At 40.2% G+C, this 19,072-nt stretch overlaps 1 protein-coding gene across 4 annotated transcripts in view; it reads right to left on the bottom strand.

Moving 5' to 3' along the window:
- The window catches only part of MARCHF6 (membrane associated ring-CH-type finger 6), a 48,975-nt gene extending 35,939 nt beyond the window's left edge, over positions 1–13,036 (bottom strand). Inside the window, exons 1-3 of one of the 4 annotated variants that reach the window (XM_083822798.1) lie at positions 12,887–13,036; positions 8,987–9,083; positions 8,066–8,139 (exon numbers count right to left, since the gene is read on the bottom strand). In XM_083822798.1, the coding sequence (XP_083678924.1) occupies positions 8,066–8,139; positions 8,987–9,083; positions 12,887–12,905 (190 nt within the window). In that variant the 5' untranslated portion in view covers positions 12,906–13,036. Of the gene's footprint in view, positions 1–8,065; positions 8,140–8,986; positions 9,087–9,766; positions 9,795–12,886 lie in introns of those variants that run through there. The other 3 variants (XM_083822801.1, XM_083822799.1, XM_083822800.1) reach the window with 3 other exon arrangements.
- Between the last annotated feature and the right edge of the window lie 6,036 nt (positions 13,037–19,072).

Here is a 19,072-nt window from a genome sequence, read left to right as displayed (position 1 = left end):
AAAAAACAGGAAAAATTCAAGGCAACCTATTAAGTATCTAAAGATGCTGAAATTTATGTAGAAAGGCTTTTACTTTCAATGGATATAAATTTCTACTAAGGTCACACCTATTAAGGAACATGAAACAAGTCTCTTAGTCTACACAGACATTTTTATAATAGCAAACTTTCTCAACTTTTTTAAGTCAACACATACGTATTACATAAACCCCACCATATTCAAAAGCCAAGAACAAGAGTGACAAGGTTTTTTCTTTTGCTTTCACTTTTATTACCATAGTCAGTACATAAAAAGCTGCCTGATAGGTCATTAATGTTGACCATATCTTCACTTTTATCAAATTACCTCTGATATCTCTACATGTAACCTATCCTTCCCCAAATGGTATGAAAATATGAAACCATATTTTTCAGATTACAGATGGTGATTACCTAAAGTTTTCATTATGCATTAAACAATTAGCAGTAATCTATTTCTAATAATTTCATTACATTTAAATAGCTTCTACACACTTATATGGATGCCAAGAAGTCTTAATGTACAGTATTGATACTGGACTTGAACAAAGAAGACAAACTACAGTTAACTGTACAGACACTGATGTTTAACGGTTATGTTGAGAACAGCTGAACTTGGAGACTTCAATACATTTAACCACTAGACTTTTTTTTTTTGCTTAAAAAACGAACAAACAAACAAAAAACAACCATGACATACTTTTAACCACATAAATGATGTCGATTTTTTTAAGAACTAGAAGGGAATTTTTTCCTTCCTTCTCATACAATCCTTTGACTTATAAGTCTGAGAAACACTGCTTCATGAAATCCACCTGCATCTCCCTTTTCTCTAATGAACATCCCTGCTACTTCTACCTGCATTCTTAATCACCCTTTTACTAATCTCAGAGAGAAAGCCCCTACGTGAGAAGACCTTTTTTCTCTCTAGGGATATTCCCCCAAGTTTCTGTATTGTAAAGAGAAGAAGGAAACACAGTAGAGCAGTATCAATATGCCAAAGAATGTGGAGTTTGGTGCATTCCAACAATGTGTGGATTGTATTTGACTGAAGTAACAGCAAAACAGTAAGACAAATGTTAATGGGTTTTAATTTTCAAAGGTTCTGGTAAAGAAATAGAAGACTAAAATATAATGCTAGGGAAGCACAGGTCTGAGAACACAGAGCAGCAATTCAAAAGCAGGGCACGTGTTTTGATGTCTACCAATTTATAATTTGGTAGTACCATAGAAAATACTAATTAAAGACTTACTAACAATCACTCAGCTCATAGTGAACCAACATTCTTGATACTTTAAAAAGCGGATGAGCAGACATTTGTTAAGGGTACTGAAAGAACAGTTACCTGATGTGCATGTGTCACAGATTTATTATGTCACTTGGACAAAACTGAACTCAGCAGATACTCTGAAGCTTACTTTTATAATTTTCAAAAAACATACTTTGATCAATTCTCTGGAACACCAAAAGAGGCCACAATGAAAATATTAACTATGCATTGATGATGTAATTGTTAGAGAGAAGTTAGAATGGCTAAAAAACAAAAACGTGTTTTAGGAATTATGAAAACTCATACATTACAGTCCCCTCTGTGAGTGAAGATGCCCATCCTCAGTAAAGTTCAGTAAAGCTGCAGTGGCTATAAATGCTAATAATTCTATATGCTAATTTTGCTAAAGGCTTTAGGATTATTACTCAGCATTCAGATAAATGCAGAATTTAGCTCCTACTCAGAGGAGTTAAGCTACATCCCCCAAATCTTAACAGTTTGGTGATTCGTGATGATGCCAGGAGCTGGGTGCGTGGGTGCACAGAGCAGTGTTGTATTTCTCTACTTTGCCACACCTCAGAATATGTAAAGCTTCTACTGCTATTTCTAGCTCGTTTCAACTTCTCTTCCCCTTTGAACCATCCAAACAGAAAGGTAAAACAAACAGTCCAGGAAGCTAACAAACTAAAGGGTGCTCAGTTACTTCCCTATTTACATATACATTTGTTGAAATGATCCCTATCTAGTATTTTCATTCCTGTTTTACTGAGATCTGTTCAAATCATGCCCACCTAATGAAACCAGAGAAAAAGCCTACTTTCATTATTGCCCCCTATTATCAACTCCTGCAACACATTCAGGAGTTTCCCAATTTTGTACCTCATGTTTGGTGTGTGTGTGTGTAAATCTCAGATGAATTTGGGTTAATCCTAATTCACAGAGCAGAGAGAAAAAGAACGTGGGCGGCTGCTGAGTGACTACCACTCCAGATTCCACCACTTCAAAAGGACACAAGAACCATGATGAGAAGATAGAACTCTTCCTACACCACTCAGGTAGGTGAAATGTAAAAATTCCTAGCACAACAGGAACCCCTAGTGTGCAAACATCTGTAGCACTGAAGTTTTCTACCAATGATTTTCACAGGCAATCCCCCTGCTTGTGTCTGTCATTTGTATCTGTTTTTCTCTCCACATTCCACTTCCCACCACCAGTGCACAGCCCAAGACTTTGCCCTATTTACATCCTCCTCAATTTCTTTCTCATACTTGTCCTCCCATTCCTTCCTCCATCCCATAATTCCCATCCTAATATCTTTCCTAAAACTGTTTGAGAAGTCAATCTTCTGAGTTATTTTACCACAGTTCCTCCAAACAAAGATTTCTGCACTAGAGAACATTGAAGCAATATTTTTTTCTTACATTTCTAGCGTGAAATTCAGATTTTGGCTGAGCATGTGTTTTCACAGCTTTAGCTCAGCTTTTTTGAGCTGTCAATGCCATGGGAGCACAACCAGAAGCTTCTTGGACTCTCAGGTCACACTTGTGCACTATAACGGCTATTTTACTTGCAGAGTACTAGATTTGTAGATTTAGTTATTTTTATTTTTTCCTGCAATCCTAACGTCTTCAGGAACACAAATATTAATTTTCCTTCTCCAAAGCAGACAGCTCATGCCAGTAATCTTGTAACAGGTACTAGACTGACATCAATAAAGTAGGAAAAATACAAGGCAGTCTTTAGAAATTTTCCTTCTCCCAGGTAAAAAAACAAAACAAAAAACAAACAAACAAACAAACAAAAAAAAAAAAAACAAAAAAAAAACTAAGAAAGGAGACAATGATTAGAAAATGACTTTTCAGGGAAGCAGGCTATCAATAAATTTCAGCTGGCAAAAAATCCACAACACAAAAGTGGAAAAGAATTCCCAATGCTCTAGCTTACCAAAGTGACTGATACTTTCAGATTTATTGCAGGAAGCATTCTTAGCATTCCCATTTCCTCTGAGGCTATTTGGCAGAAGCACCACACAACTGTGTTTTGACAAACACAATAGGGGTAATCTGCTGAATCTGAATAATTCCCAGTAAACTTAACAAGAAATAAAACAAACTAACACTTTCCATTTAACCTCTCCTTCCCAGCCTGTTCCAAGTACCAGAAGTTAATCCAAAAGAAAACTGTACTGCACACACAATTTTCCTTCCAAGGAGATAAAAAGGGTGGGGGAAGCAGCAGCAGTACAATCCCTGTACAAACCTACCTCCACAAAGAATCATCAGCAATTTTAAACTGATACCAAAGCAACTGTCCAAGAATCTCCCTGTGTCCTAAGGGCTTACTCCCAGTGAATGAGAAAATGAGAACAGGTTGTGCAGGTTTAAGCATGCTACAAGCTTGTTCATCTCCCCCATTTATGGCTAGTTCTGACACAAGGTAGTAAGTGGCTGATTTGTGAAGCATTCAAACAGTTCCAGAGAACTCACATATACGATCATTATGAGCTAACAAAATACAACGGAAAGTTATCTGTGGCTTTCATGCTGTTGGCCAGCAGCGTTCTGAAAATGCAAATCTTTCCCTAGAAGGAATTAATGATCCTGAATGTTTTTTTGCCAGTTTATATTATACCTACGGATTTCATGCCTCCTACGAGTTTCTTCCTACAACACATCATCTTACTTTTCACTGAGGGAAGCAGAGCTGCATAAAGAAAAGCAACACTCTTCAGACATATGCTGTATCAAAAAAAAAAAACCACTACTATTTATTATGAAGGCTCAAATGGTTTTAATAGTTTTATTTTTCCTCACAGCTGTCACAATGCAATTGTATCCTATTTCATTTCTCACACTTCTCCCATCCGAGTCAGCCTATTTATCTGCCCATAACCTAAACAGATGCGTGCCCAGCATGGAAGAAAGCAGAACACCTTACTTTGCTTAGATAAAACTGTCATTTAGCGTATTTCATAAAATCTCCACACTTAAACAGTCCTCTTATGCACAGATTTCCCAACTACCATTTCTTCTGTAAGTCATTTGTATACCACCTCAATCATCCTTGTGCCCTGACCGTGAAAGTCTATATAAATCAGTGTAAAAAAGGCACGTTTTACGTTCTTGAGATGTACACACAGACTTTGCTCCAGACTCCCAATGCAAAGTGAGAAAAACGTCACCCCTTCTCATGCAAGCCACAACCCTAACAAAATGTCTGAAATTAAGAATCTCATGAATTTCAACTGCATGTTCATTGTGCACCCTGGAGCTGTCAGCGGATACACTGAATTCCGTATCCACGTGTAGTATTTTGTGTTTCAGAAATTTGTATTTCCAAACTAGACTTTCTAGACAGGTTGAGGATATGGGCTACTCTGTTAGTCTGCCCAAACGACCAGGTAAAAGAATTGTTCCATTATATCCTTCCATGAAATCTTAATTACTGTAGATAACGAGCCCAAGAAAACAGGTCACTCACTTCAGTATTATCATATAACACTTCACAGATCATTTTGTACAAAGTTACAGAAGCAAATACAAAGATCCAGCAGTTTGGAGCTTAATAAATTAAGTACTACAACTAACAACATGCAATTACTAAGCAATGCTCTTGCATAAGCTACTTAAGAACATGAATATACAACTACATTTTAACAATTTTGCAGTGATACCTATTTTTCTTTGCCATAGTCTATGAACCTTGAATTCTTTCACATTACGCTAGACATGCTAGTCACATCCAGAAGGTTTTAAGACAATCTAAACAAGTATAAAGGCTAATGGATTAATTAGAAAAACAAGCAAACAACCTTATATATTCAATGTGGAGAATCTCAGTCTGCTACAGGACCACTCAGGAGCCCAATCTAAATGATTCACAGGAATAAATAGTTCCCGAGCCAGCAAACTTTTATACTAACATTTACATGTGTTTGTAACTGTTTTCTGTTTAAATGGCTTTAAAATGGCTTTTTTAGTTTAAATGATTTTAAACTAAAAGAGGATATATTTAGATTAGATATAGGCAGAAGTTCTTTACTACGAGGGTGGTGAGGCACTGGCACAGGCTGCCCAGAGAAGCTGTGGATGCCCCATCCCTGGAGATGTTCAAGGCCAGGCTGGATGGGGCTTTGGGCAGCCTGGTCTGGTGGGAGGTGTCCCTGCCCATGGCAGGGGGTTGGAACTGGGTGATCTTTAAGGTCCCTTCCAACCCAAACCATTCTGGGATTCTCACATATGAACAAAGGCGGGAAGCAAGAAAGAGAAAGAACAGTAACAAATTAGGATTACAACAATACAAAAAACAAACTCCAAGTGTATGCAAACCTTGAATTAGTAACTTTCCATGCATAAATTTAAAGCTTATTTCAGATTATGATTTATAAACTGAAGAACATCTTCCCCACATAGCTTCCTTCCATTTTGCAGCATTCGTATTTACTAAGTTTGCGGTGTCACATCCACTATTTATCAGCAATGCAGCTGTGTAGAAAGCAAAGGGATCAACCCATCCAGATCTGTAGCCGAGTATCAGACTAGTCTACCTCTGTATTTGTATTTCTGAAGATATTTATGTTAATGTTACGTTCTACAGAAAAGAAACTGTCTCCTCATGGGAAATAGAGCTTCACTTTTCATGGATCAGTGCATATGAATATTTAGTGTGACATCAAGAGAAGTGCATCCCAGCACATCATAAAGAAGAAATTATGTATGTGGGGAGGAAAAGAATATAGAATAGCTGCTTTTCAAAATCTCAGGAAGAAAACGTACAAGTTAAAAATGAACAAACTCCTTGGCATCATTCAAAAATAATACAACTCTTAAAAAAAGATAGCTTTGGACAAACTCATAATTTGAAGAACAGCAAAAAATGAATGAATTTCAAAATATATAAACTTTAGCTTCAAAGTGTGCGTTTGAAAATCAGGCCATTTGCCTACATGGCCAAACACTTTAGAGAATGACGCTATTATTCAAAAGAAAAATCAGTTCTTTGTGCCCCTTCCAAGATGCAGGCTAAACCTCCTACTCTCTTCTTCCTTCCTTATGAAAGCTAACAAACCCAGCAGTCCAGGTGCTAAAGAAGTCCCAAGATGTTACAGAATGTAAAGATAGTGAAGGACTTAAAGAATATACACACCGGGAATATTTTATGAATACCCCACACACTCTCTTATATAGCAAAGGGTCATTTTTGCCAGAATGACAGCAACAGCCTCAATAAGCAAATCAAGCTAAAATAAAAGAGGAGTTGCTGGTATTACTGCACAATTAAATTTCCTCAACTTAGTGCCTGCCAGTTGAAGCACGGATACTGATTACACGTGTTCATTCCACCACATGCCACGGTGAATTAACTGCTAAGTGTTTTAAACCTGGCACAGTTATAGGCCAGATCCATCTGCATTTTGGATGACAGGCGTATACATCAACCACAACTCCAATTCCATCTCTGCCTTGCTGTTCTCCCTCCAGAATCTATGACTATTTCCCAGATCCCACAAGCAGATCCAGTTTCCAAACTGCATATCCAGATTATCCTCCAAATGCAGAGGGATAAGAGAGACTAAGGAAAGTGTAATTGCATTAATTTTATGTGCGAGGGAAATGATGGAACAAGACATGCTGTGTAGAGGAGCAGAGAAATCTGTGCTAGGTACCTGACATGTGCTACCACTGTGTGCAGTCTGGTAGGAAAAAAAAAAAATTTTTGTTTTTGGTAATTTGTGCAATGTGGGATGCCAAGAAGTAAACGTTACCCACTGAAGGTGCTAAGTCTGGGGAGCAACCAGTGCGTGACACAGGAAGATAAATAAACCCTTGCTATAGGCTGAATGACGAGGATCTTTTTAACTGGGACCAGCCGCACTGAAAGGGGGCTTTTATTTTGATTGTACCAAATGCCTAAAATACTCAAACCTCAACATCTTTCCCAGCTCAAGACTGCTTTTACAGTGCAGATACTGGTCAGTCAAAAAAAAATAATTATACATCTGCACTGTGAAGAGCCAAGTTCAGCAGTTGTAAAGAATAAAATGGCACAAATGAGCTTGATGAGAAAAATATGTAGCATACGCAAGAATCACTTTACCTGTTCAACAGTTAATAAGTTGGCAATACCAAATAATGAGCCTAGCTTGTCACAAGGCTAAAAGGCCCTGCTGAGTTCTACTATTGTTGGTCAAAATATAATTAAGAATCCTATTGGGAACTATTTAGAGATGTAGTCATTTTGATGACTAACGTATTCAGCTGAATCTAACATAACAGGTGATGTAACACTGGGTAAATACTGCACCTTGAGTGCAATGCAAGTGGAGTAATTATTGTTTACATTATCTGTCAAAACCATTTGAAGTGAAACTGACAGAAGTCATGAAGCAGTGTTCCAGGCAGACAGTTCAAATGTAACTGAAAGCTGTGTTTCAAATCGGAATTTTGCTGTGATTTCACCTCAATATTCAGAGGTCCAAACACTCAAATTTATGAATAAAGCTGAAAACACACCATACACTGTAATGCTGACTACAGAAGAATGGGACTGAGGCAGTCAGGAAAGGTACGAAAAAAAGACTTCTATTATGGCTCACATAACATTATGAAAGCACCATATTACTTAAACAGTCTGCAATAATAAGAGCTGCAATTCAAACAAGAATTCAGAAATTAAACAATTACTTTGGATCTAGCATGCTGAATGAAAAGACTTCACAAATACTAAGAGAAAAAGAAATGAAGTTCTGAAAAAACAGAACCAGTCAAACATACTTACTTGGTGTGAAAGCAAATCTGTGCTTACATAATTCACAGTACTCTTTTCTGCTGTGTTTAAGCCACTGAACTAAGCTGCAACAAAAAGTGATCCCATTAATACATGCTATTGCATCTCTTCCCTTTCCCCTCCATTACAAAACCCACACCAATTCTCTACTTTCAGACAAAGAATATTGGTATTATCAAGGAGGACTTAAACTAGCATGGTTATTAAGTCCATTTAGGCCACAGAAGTTTCAAAAGTGAAAAAGATGAGCTGACTATGAGAAACAATGACATGTCTTCAATTACATAACTTACACAAAGAACTTACATTGTCAGTAATGTATGTTATTGAAAAGGCTGACAACTCAGAGCATGTATCCTCACACGGACACCAATCCTTAAATATTTCAAGATATGACACACATACACATGATGAAGATTTTACACCACTGTATTTGTGAAAGAATGACTAGTAAAATACAATCAAAAAGAGAGTGTGCATATACGTATGTTATAGACCAGAATTAGTTTTTATTTTAGCATTTCCCTAACTGAACGTATACCTCAAAATTTTGTTCATTTTATTTTTTGGTACGAGGTCAGGTACTCTTTTTCATTCAGAATTATAAGCAGATAGAAAAAAAACAGCATACTGATTTGCCTGCTTTTAGTTTTCTGCGGGTGTGTGAGCAGAACTGTAGTCTGAAACACATGTAACTATTAGTACTTCCTTTTTGCATACAATTACTAAATTCTTTGTGAACTATAGTGAACCATCATGTTAAAAAACAAAAACACCACACTTTAATATGCTTTTTCTCCGAAAATTGGCTTTTCTTACTAGTTAACATGAAGGCTTAGGAAGTACCGTTTTTAGAAATATGTTAATACATTTCATTAAAAAAATGAGTAAACAAAAAAAGACAGAACTTACCATTCCTGATGAATAAATTTAATACTGCCAGTACACACACATGGATGATACAGGGGTTTCTCAGGTGTTCCTTCAGACCGACAGACTCTGCATATATCTGCTGAGCAGGACATAAAGCTTATTATTCTTCTGCTTAAAGAACTCACATTTACATAACAAATTATACACTACAGAAACGTTGCCATGTAGCAAGATGAAGCCAAAGTAACTTAAAGTGAAAAAGGCTGGAAGATAGATTTCATCTGGTAGAAGACATGAAGACTCAGAGACCACCAGAAAAAAAAAAAAAACACACACAGAACACACACAACAGGAACATTATCTCCCTGATCATTTCATTAAAACAAAACAAACAAAAACATGTAATAAGGCAGTGTGTTTTTAAGATTTCTAGCATATACACACCAATATGTAGATATGTAGGGGTACTCTGCATAAAAACAGAAATTAATAATAAAACATCTGAAACAACGTCTAGACTGGTAAGGATAATCCCCCTGCAAGCGGCTATAAACTTCAAAATGGAATAATTCCATCTGAGTTTTGAACAAGTTAAACAGAGGCTGAGCAGAAGAGATTTACCAATGACTAACAATTACTTAAGACATTTACCACTATTGAACCTCTTTGATGAAAGAGAAAGAAAACCAAACATAATGAACGTGAATAGCTATTTTGTAAGTTTGTTACTTAAGTTGAGTAAGGCCACCACAAGCACATTCAGCACCACATTGGTGCTGCTACAAGCAGGCACAAGGAGTACTTCCACCAGAGCCATACCAAGCAATGTCATGCTGCTGCAAACACCACGAGCCCCCAGTTTCCTCCAAGAAGCGAAGGATTCCTTTTTCTCGCAGAGAGTGCTTCCAGGTGACTGCCCACGGCAGCTCTCTCCAGCTTACGGCCAGGGTAGAACCTCTAGCTGCTGCAGACCCACCTTCCTCCAGCACTCTTTAACAGGGCTACTTCCCCATGGCAGGTTGACAACTCACAGGTTGAGCAGCCTTGTAAGGGTCAGGCCAGCACTAGGGCCAGCACCCTACACACGACGGGGCAGATGGAAAACGTGGGAACCAGCAGCTACACTGGTTTAAACTGGCGTGAAATTGGTGCCTTAAGGATGCTCTTTGACAGCACAGAAAGCAATTTAAAGCATATTGCCTGACAGACCCCCAGAGCTCTCTGAACCCACCCATTAATGGTCCATTGGCTTTCTCAGCAGAAACTGCTGGCAAGAACCGAGCTTTCTTTACTGAAAATAGATGAATTCTTTATTAGGGAAAGGATTTCCTTCTTCTGTTAGCTTACTAAAGTAAGTTAAGACTATATTTTAGGTTTTCAAAGGATACGAGAACTTCTAGATATTCCCACTTGTTTCATAAATCCAAATAAGCACAAAAGAAGTAACAATCTGGACTGTTAAGCAACACAACTTCAAATCAACAAACCCTGCTGAGGGTCAATGTGTAAAACTACACCTTACAACCCCTGTACTGTCACTTTCAGAGAAATTTCCAGTGTGTAACAGACGCTGTTTTTCTACTTGCACACACACTTGGCATCCTGTTAGTCATGTATGCGTTCAGGAAATAATGATCTTGGGTAATACACTTCTTTTTTGAAAACATTTCTCTGCCCATCACATTTCTCTAATGAAATGCTCACCGCTGTAATACCCAAAACTGAAGATCAGGCTATTTAGCAAAAAAATGATTTAGCTAGAAGGAACAAGGGGTACCTGTTATCAGCAGACACTGCTATCTGGTGCTGTCAGGCGCTACAGAGGATCAGCTCCCACATCAAGCCCAAAGCAAAGAAGCTGCCCTTTAGGTCTGCCCATTACTATCCTCAACTGCCTCTTTTTTCTGAACTCTTACCATCCACTTAGTTTTCTACTAACTCTACAATACAGCTCAGTCAACCATCAATCCTACCAGAAACCCAAGGGCCATCATCAATGGACCAATATAATCATTAACAGGTTACCAACAGTTACATAAAGTCCACTGGAAACATACAGCAGAAGTTGGGGCTCTGCCACACAATAAAGAGCCTGACTTTCCTTTTCCTTAAGTCACAAAGTCTTTTCGGCTGCTAGTGTTTAAAGCTTTCTAATCTTGGGAAGTCTCTCTGGTGTTTTGGCAAGTGCTATGAAATTCTAATAGTGGGAAATGAAGTTTGAAACTCCAGCAGAAGTCACCATGTTCTAGCAGTATTTATGGACAGTGAGTGTGAAGCCTATGTACTTTCTATACTACTATTTTTGAGCTTTTAAGGGTAACACTGACAAGAGTATAATATAAAACTTAAGGGGTTATATACAGTAATAATAAGTGCATATACTAAATATATTAAAAAAAAAAAAAGAGAAGTCTAAATTCCAAGTGCAGGGCACAGCACTAAGGTTTGATTACTGAAGACAATGCCCTAAAATGTAACTAACAACCCCGCTCTGTTCTCTCTTCCTGGTCTCACCGCCGGTCACCAGATTATGTCCTGTAGAAGTACGTGCGATCAAAGGCTACCACATTTAACAGCCTGTTACAAATAATCAACTACCTTTTTTGGCTTAAGTCCACCGAGACACATTTACAAACTACTGGAACGGTGGGAACTCAACTCGTCCTTTCTGAGAATCCACTTCACAGTTTGCTACAAACCAAGTTTTCTGGATGACTAGATGCCAAATACACAAAATCTCAACAGTCACTTTGTTAATTTAATCAGTTCATGTAACTGTGGGACTACAGAGGCTCAAGAGTTGCAGCAGTGTTAGAAGTTGTTAGATTTTAAGCACACAAATATTTTGATAAACCACCCGTTTCCACAAGTACTAAGTTTGTCTACAGCGTGACCCAATGGACATTCTGCAAAGGCATTGACTTACTTCATCCACTGTGTTTTCCCAGCTGTTTACCTTTCAATTCTCTCAAGTTGGAAAACCAAGCGACACTAAGTAAAAAGCTACATTGAAAATGGTGCCTCATCAACTGAAACCAAGACGCTAATTTTTCCCTTGGAACTGTCCGGCCACCACAACGCGTATTTGTAGTTATTGCTTGAGATGGCAAGCAGAGCTCACGCGCTGCTAAGAAGCATAGCGCAGATCCTTTATTTGTTTTGGTTTATTATGAAAGTTCTGCACTGCCAGCTCCAACCGCACAGTTCCTCAACATCAGCTGGGCTGAAGGAACGTAACAATTGATTTCAAGTCAAGCAATGCCCCCAAAACGGGAACTATGAATTAAAAACACGTCACTGCAATCTATTTGACAACTTTTTCAGCGTGAGGTACTCATCTCTTGTAAAAGAGACAGGGAACCACCTGGGATCCTGCATCGCTTTATATTTTGGGTTTTCCGAGCAGGTTTTTGAGCAGTTAACTAGCTAACAGCTGCGTTAAGCTTGGCAGAAACGAGTAACAAAATAATAAAGGCACGGCAGCGAGGGGCTGCTGAGAGGATTCCGACCGGGGCAGTAACTCACACACCCGCCAAGCTGCGGGGCCAGCTCCGGCGGGGCCCGGCGCATGTTTCGGGTCATTCCGTGCCCCGAGGCCCCTCACGGCCCCGGTGCCGAGCCGTGCCGAGCCGAGCCGCTCCCGCAGCGCCCCCCGGCCCCGCACCGGCGGCGGATACAGTTACAGTTACATAAGGGCAGCACGCCGCTCCCCCCCCCCCGCCCGCCGCCATTTCGCGTCGCGCCCCCCGCAGCCACCGGGCACGGGCACGGAGCGGGGGGGGGGGGGGGGGGAGCCCCGTCAGCACCCCCCCGCTCGCTGCCGGTCCCGGGGCCGGGCCGCCTGCCCTCCTCCCGATCCCCTTCACCCCCTTGGCTGTGCCCGGCTGGCGGTGCGGGCGGCGGGGAGCGCTGCGGAGAAGGCGGCGGGGATCGCGGTACCTTCCTCGGCGGTCTCCATCTTGCGCGGCTGACGCAGCGCCGGCCGGCCGGGTGGCGTGACCCGCGGCGGGCGGGGCGCCGTAGTGAGGCGGCGCGGGTAGAGCGCCGCGCTGAGCCGGGCCGTGCCGCCTAGGCGGGCTGGAGGACTCGAGGGCGGAAGGCCTGCGCCGCTCCCGGAGTGCTAAGATGCACAAAAATTCACAAAAAGCCCCCCAAATTCAGGGGAATGTGACGGAGCGGGGTGGCTCTCCGGTAGTGAATAATTAAAGCACTTCAGCGTAACACACGTGTCCAATTTAGGTCTTCCTTCTGTCGTCCCTCTGGGAAAGGCAGGGGGAAAAACTCCCACTCAAAACTGAAAATCACTTTATTTTAAAAGCTCATTTTCATCCTCTCCTACTTATAACTGAAAATCAGGTTATTTTAAAAGCTCATTTTCATCCCAACAACTCATCCTAGCATATTAAAAAAGCGCCACTTCGGTACCAAAGAAACAACAGCATATTCAAATTGTCTGTACAGGAACACTTGATGAAAAAAACACAGAAAACCAAACCAAAACCAAACCACACCAAGACACAGGGCAGTCCAGTTTCCACCTTCACTTGTGATTCCAACTGTATGGCTTCCAAACGTGCAACCTTTGTTGTTACTCACTTGCAATAAATACAAATTAAATGTCATTTACAAGTCCCTGAATTACCATTCACATTTAAAGACCATGGCAAAATATGTGTGTGTAATTCTCCATAATTAACACATGTAATTCTCCATAATTAATGTACATAGTTCTCCCAGTTTCAGTCTTTTAAGGTAGAGTGTTTTAAAATCAGATAAAAACTTTTGAAATGAGTAGCTAGCTACATGGTGCCAGGGAATAATTTTATTCCTGTCTTTATCTATCTATTCAGCCTTTTAAACTACTTAGCATCACATTTATACCATCTGCTCAGCAGTTGGAAAGAATTAATCCCCCAAATTTGTTCTTACCGTGTGGTTCAGTATGGGCTACACAATAGTTTACTGGTAAACATGAGTTGAAGGCAGCCCATTATAATTTAAACAGAAGAAAAATAAGTATTTTATTGTAAATTAAACTAAATCTCTCTGAACCTACTGTGTGTTTTTGATGAACATATTATTAATATGTGTCTATCCGGTAATATGTTGCCTGTTCTTCACCTGAGAAATACATACAGGTTACCTAATTTTTAATTTTTCATACAGAGGGGGATGTTAGGAGACTGTTATTTGGTTTTTAGTGTCATCAAGGTCAAGAATTAGTGTCAACAGGCTCTGAACAAACATACTGAAAAAAAAAAAAATATCTGCTTCAAATAAGTTATAATCTGAGTAACAGAGGAAATGGGGAAATTTTATAGGTGGAAACCTAAGATAGTGATAGTTGTAATCCTGAATCACAGAAGGTCATGGCAAAAGGAAAGACATATTTAGAATGAGTGGGAGGAGTGGAAAAAGAAGTATTTTGAACATGGTCCTATTTTGGCAAAGCACTTATGTTTTGTGACATTTAAATGCTTAGAAAATATATTGTCTATTTTCAAATGCTCTCTGAAGAAAATACAAAATGAAAATTGAAAAATTGAAACCACACAGCATTTGTACTATAACATTTCCATCTTTTCTCCAATTTTAAAATAACTTCATGGAAATGATTCCCTTACGTTTTTAGAGTTGTTTTGAAAGTCTGCAGTATTGAAAAAGCCAAACAGCAAAAGCTAATGCTTTTCAGTTTGCTTCAGCTGAACATTTCAAAACCCATTTATTTTCTTAATCAGCTTTAAAAAAAAAATTGAAATCTTGTCCACTATTTCTATTTTAAATCACAGCTCCAGTCACTGAAGGTTCTCATTTGGAGGTGGCAGCAGCTTAACTTCCAGTGTGCTGTCCTAGTTCTTTTCCATAGGTGTCCACCCAACTCACCACAAAAATGGCTCAGTGTGATATAAACAGCAAGTTACAAAAATGTGGAAAACATGATGGATTATTTTAAAGAAAACCGAGTGGATTCTAGTCTATCTTAATAAATCAGGCAGCATCTGAGGTGAATAGGTATCTGGTTCCTGAGCACCTTACCAACCACCATGAGGGAGATCTAGAAAGAGTCCCCATGGCAGGGGAGAAGCTGTTAAGTTAAAAGTAGAGCAACCACTCTGATATACAGCATAAAGTACGTCCTACAGAAAGTTGCCATGACAAAATCAGAGAGTAAAAAGTTCTGTGAACTACTAAGACACTTGGTAAAAATAATTGCCACCACAGATCTTCCTGGTACACTGCAGAGTCTTTTGAAGGACACATGTCCTGATGACTGGCCATTTGGCCACAGTAACTCATAAAACTGCATCTACTAAGCAGGTATCTGCTGTGCCAGAGGATTCCTGACAGGGAAATGGAGAGAAGTAGTCTTACATGTACCGCACATGCAATAGCGTTTACTGCTACGTCAGGAGGATTGCTCAGGTTGTTGGATTAGCGTTTGAAGCTGGTTCTGAAGCCTCTGTATGGACCAATTTGCTTCCCTTCAGCTGGTGCTTGCTTCATGCTGAACCCAGGCTATAAGTAGTAGCTACCTGAGGTAGCAAACTTCCTGCATGAAAATGTGACTTTAGTTTCATGTTTTGCATATATTCTATAAAATGCATAACAGAAATGCACCCAACATAAATTTAGGGATGAACATACTGGCCTAGCACCATCAGACACAGCTGTGAGATAGGCTCCAGATCTGCTTATTTAAGAAAATATTTCCGAGGGGACACTTGGCTGTGAGGTTTGTTTTATGGATTATTAAAAATAAAACCAAGAAAGAAATGATGCTAACTACTGTTTTCAGTGAGAGATGATGATTTTCTAGGGTGTAAAAAAACTGACCTAAAATGATGTTACAGGGTAAATCTCTGTTGAACAGATCTGACTGAGAGAAAACTCAAGGCTGTTCATCTATGTCTGGGTTTCAAGGAGCTAGATAATACTTGGATGACTGACAGATATCCATTTCCACGTATTAAAGAGGTATTCGCAGAACTTGATTCTTCTGAAAATGTGCAGAATGCACATCACCAAATTGCGTAGCTGAAGTGCAGAAGAGATCTTTTCACATGTATTTGTTACAGTGGATTTTCCGTGTAAAACAGGCCCTATCAACTTGATTGGGACCTCACTGTCGTGCCTAGTGTGGAGCCAATGGCTATTATTAACCTACCTAGGATTCAGGGTTCTGCGGGTGTTGTTGTTCTGCAAAGGACTCTCAACTTCAAAAAATCGCCTGCATTTGTCTTCCAGAATATCCCTTTCTTATCAACAGGAGTATCATTTAAGGCATATGCTTCTATACCTTACACACTCACATCAGTCTTACGTGAACCTTTTAGATAGTTCGATATGTGTGTCATTAGATTAGAACAATGATTTTTATTTTTTATTTTTGTATACTTCTCCTTGTTCCCCTTGATAATAGGGGTGTTGTGTGAAATGTGTTACGTGTCAAGTGATTGCTTAAAAGTCCTTCTGAGGATGTTGGTTGTCCTATCTTTAAAAATCTGTGAAGATATCATTACAGATGATATCAGGCAGGGTTTATCCTCAGAATTTAGCAGGAGCAATCTTATTTTGGCAGAGACCTCTTTCTTGACCATCTGGTGTGGATATTTTCGGAGGTTAGGCCTACCAGCCAACTTAAATTAAAGTTAAAACCACATTTAAAGCTGTGAATGTTGCCAAAACAAGAATGTGTCTATTATGGAGAACGACCTTCATTCTACCCACATAGTCACTATAGATAGTTTTTACAAAGACACCTGTGTTACTGCCTCTGCTTCTCCTGCACTGAGTAGGAGGGAAATATGGAAGGGCTTAGATTTCTAATGACTTGTCATTACTTTTTCTCAAACATATGTAGCAACAAGAAACAGGGTGAGGGTTGTCTTGGCCAGGGAAAAGTGAACTGTAGTCCAAAGGTCAGAGTTATTACAGGTTGATCAGTCAATGACCTCTGTTTTATGAGGTCATCTGATTTCTGTATCTTTCCTTTCACTGTAGTTTCCACACTGAGAATTTGGACATAATAGCTAGCTTTGGTTTCTTTCCTTAAGGCAATAACACATTTATTGTGTATATTGCCTTTCCTGTAGGATTGGCAAACATAGTGAAGAAACCTCTTAATGTTTTTGATGTCTAAACAGGAGAACAAAGTGCTTGTCTCAGTGAGGTAGATTTTCAGTTGGATGACTGATATGGAAAATCAAACATTCAAAACTAAATTTTCTTGGCTCTTTGTGGATCAGTCAAATATTTTGATTTACGAGTTTTTGAATGCAGTCATGATGTAGATGGGCCTCTGCCAGGACCTCAGCCTGAAGGAGGAGTCATCTCACAAAGATGCTGATACACACAGAAATGGCAGTGCTTGGTATTTCTTTCTCACAGACTTGTCCTCAGATGATCTGACGAATTGAGAAGTTCAGCCCAGCATCCTTGTTCAGCTCCTGACAACAAGCCTATTTGGAAACTACCCTTTTCAAAACAGGAAAGCTCCCTACTTTAGTGTCTAGTTTATCCCTACATTAAAAGTAGGAGTCTTTTGAAAGCCTGTATTTTTCTGTTTCATTATTACGTGAGGCCTGAGTACACAAACTGCTGTCAGAAACCTGTACAAGATTTTTCTAGTCGATATTCTTATATTCAGAGTGGGTATGGGGTTTTCCTTCTCTTTGATGTCTTTCCTGGATCCTCAAGATTGATTCCCTTCCCTCATTATTTTCTCTATCACTGATCTTCTTCCAGGAAGAAAGAAAATATACCAGGGTCCTACAATGCAGCAGTGTGAGAACAGTCAGCAGCTATAGAGATGCAAAATATGGTAGAAAGGATTACAGTGAAGAGCATGGCCAAGATGAGTGTAGAGAGTGGGGAGATGTGTGTGTACAGGGAACTGGGAGATGAGAGGCTAGGAGAGAGTCTGGAAGAAGTCCAGAATTGGTTTTAGGGGGAGGTCCTTGATGAGTAGAAAAAGGCAAGTGTCACAGACATCTTCAAGGCCAAGAAGTAGAGTTGAGGGAACTGCAGGTCAGTCAACCTAACTTCAGTCCACAGGAAGGCTATGGAACAAATTTCCCTGCAAACCACTTCCAAGTATGTGAATGACAAGAAGTTGCTTGGGCCAGTGTGGATTTATCAAGGGTAAATCAAGTTTGACCACCCTGATTTCTTTCTGCAATGAGATAACTGGACAATTGGCTCTGAGGATGAGAGGGGAGCAGTGGAGCATGTTTGCCTTGCAATTAGGAAGGGCTTCAACATGGCCTCCAATAACATCTTTGTAGCCAGACTGGGGAGAGATGTAAAGAAGGGTGACTACAAGGTGGTTGAAAAAAAGGCTGGACTACTGGGCTGTAAGGGTTGTGACGGTGGTACAGCATTCAGCAGGCAACCAGTTGGTAGTGGTGTCTCTCAGAGATTCATTCTGAGCCACACAGCAGAGCACTGTGGGCACCAGGACAACAAGTGCCTGTGCCCAGCTATGTGAATGCCCCCTTTCTGGGTCCCAGGGGTAGCTGTGATGAGCTGTTCAGAGGGCTTGGCTTGTCTGGGATTCAAATCCAGCTCCTCGAGCTTTCTAGAAGAGCCAAGAAAGACCCTTGTCTTCCTTGGGAGCTAGACTGTCCTATGCTCTGCTTTTGTTCAGGCCCCCTGTGAGGACAGAAGAGCAAGCAGTCAGCCTGAGACAAGTGCTTACCTCGTGCCAGGAGAGCAAGATGAATGGCAAAGCCTGGGGAACGTTGTGAGGGACATCAGAAGAAAGCACGAAGCAGAAGGGTACCATGCCCTGTACGAAATGCTCTGTCCGGCCCACTTTTAATAGGTACATGAGTATCTTTGGCCATTGCTTTACTTCTGCAGGCTGAGGGTTAGGGGCATATTGGAATTTCTTCTTTTAACAGGAGGCCAGAGCCCAGGATGTTAATGGCTATGATTCCCAGAGGGATGGTCGGAGCAGCCTTGTATGCACAAGCAGTGGGAGGGAGCCAAACTGTTGCTTCGGGATGCGCAGGGCCCAGCCCACTGCGAAGCCAGCACAACACAAATGGCTCTGGAGAAGATGATAGTATGGGCATATGCTCTGCTGTTGATCTCGGCATGGCGAAAATGTGGTGAAAGCCTCAT

This window comes from Anser anser (assembly GCF_964211835.1).
Source record: "Anser anser genome assembly, chromosome: 2".
NCBI lineage: Eukaryota > Metazoa > Chordata > Aves > Anseriformes > Anatidae > Anser > Anser anser.
The sequence above is the reverse complement of the archived record's forward strand: the minus strand, read 5'-3'. Positions and strand labels throughout refer to the sequence as shown.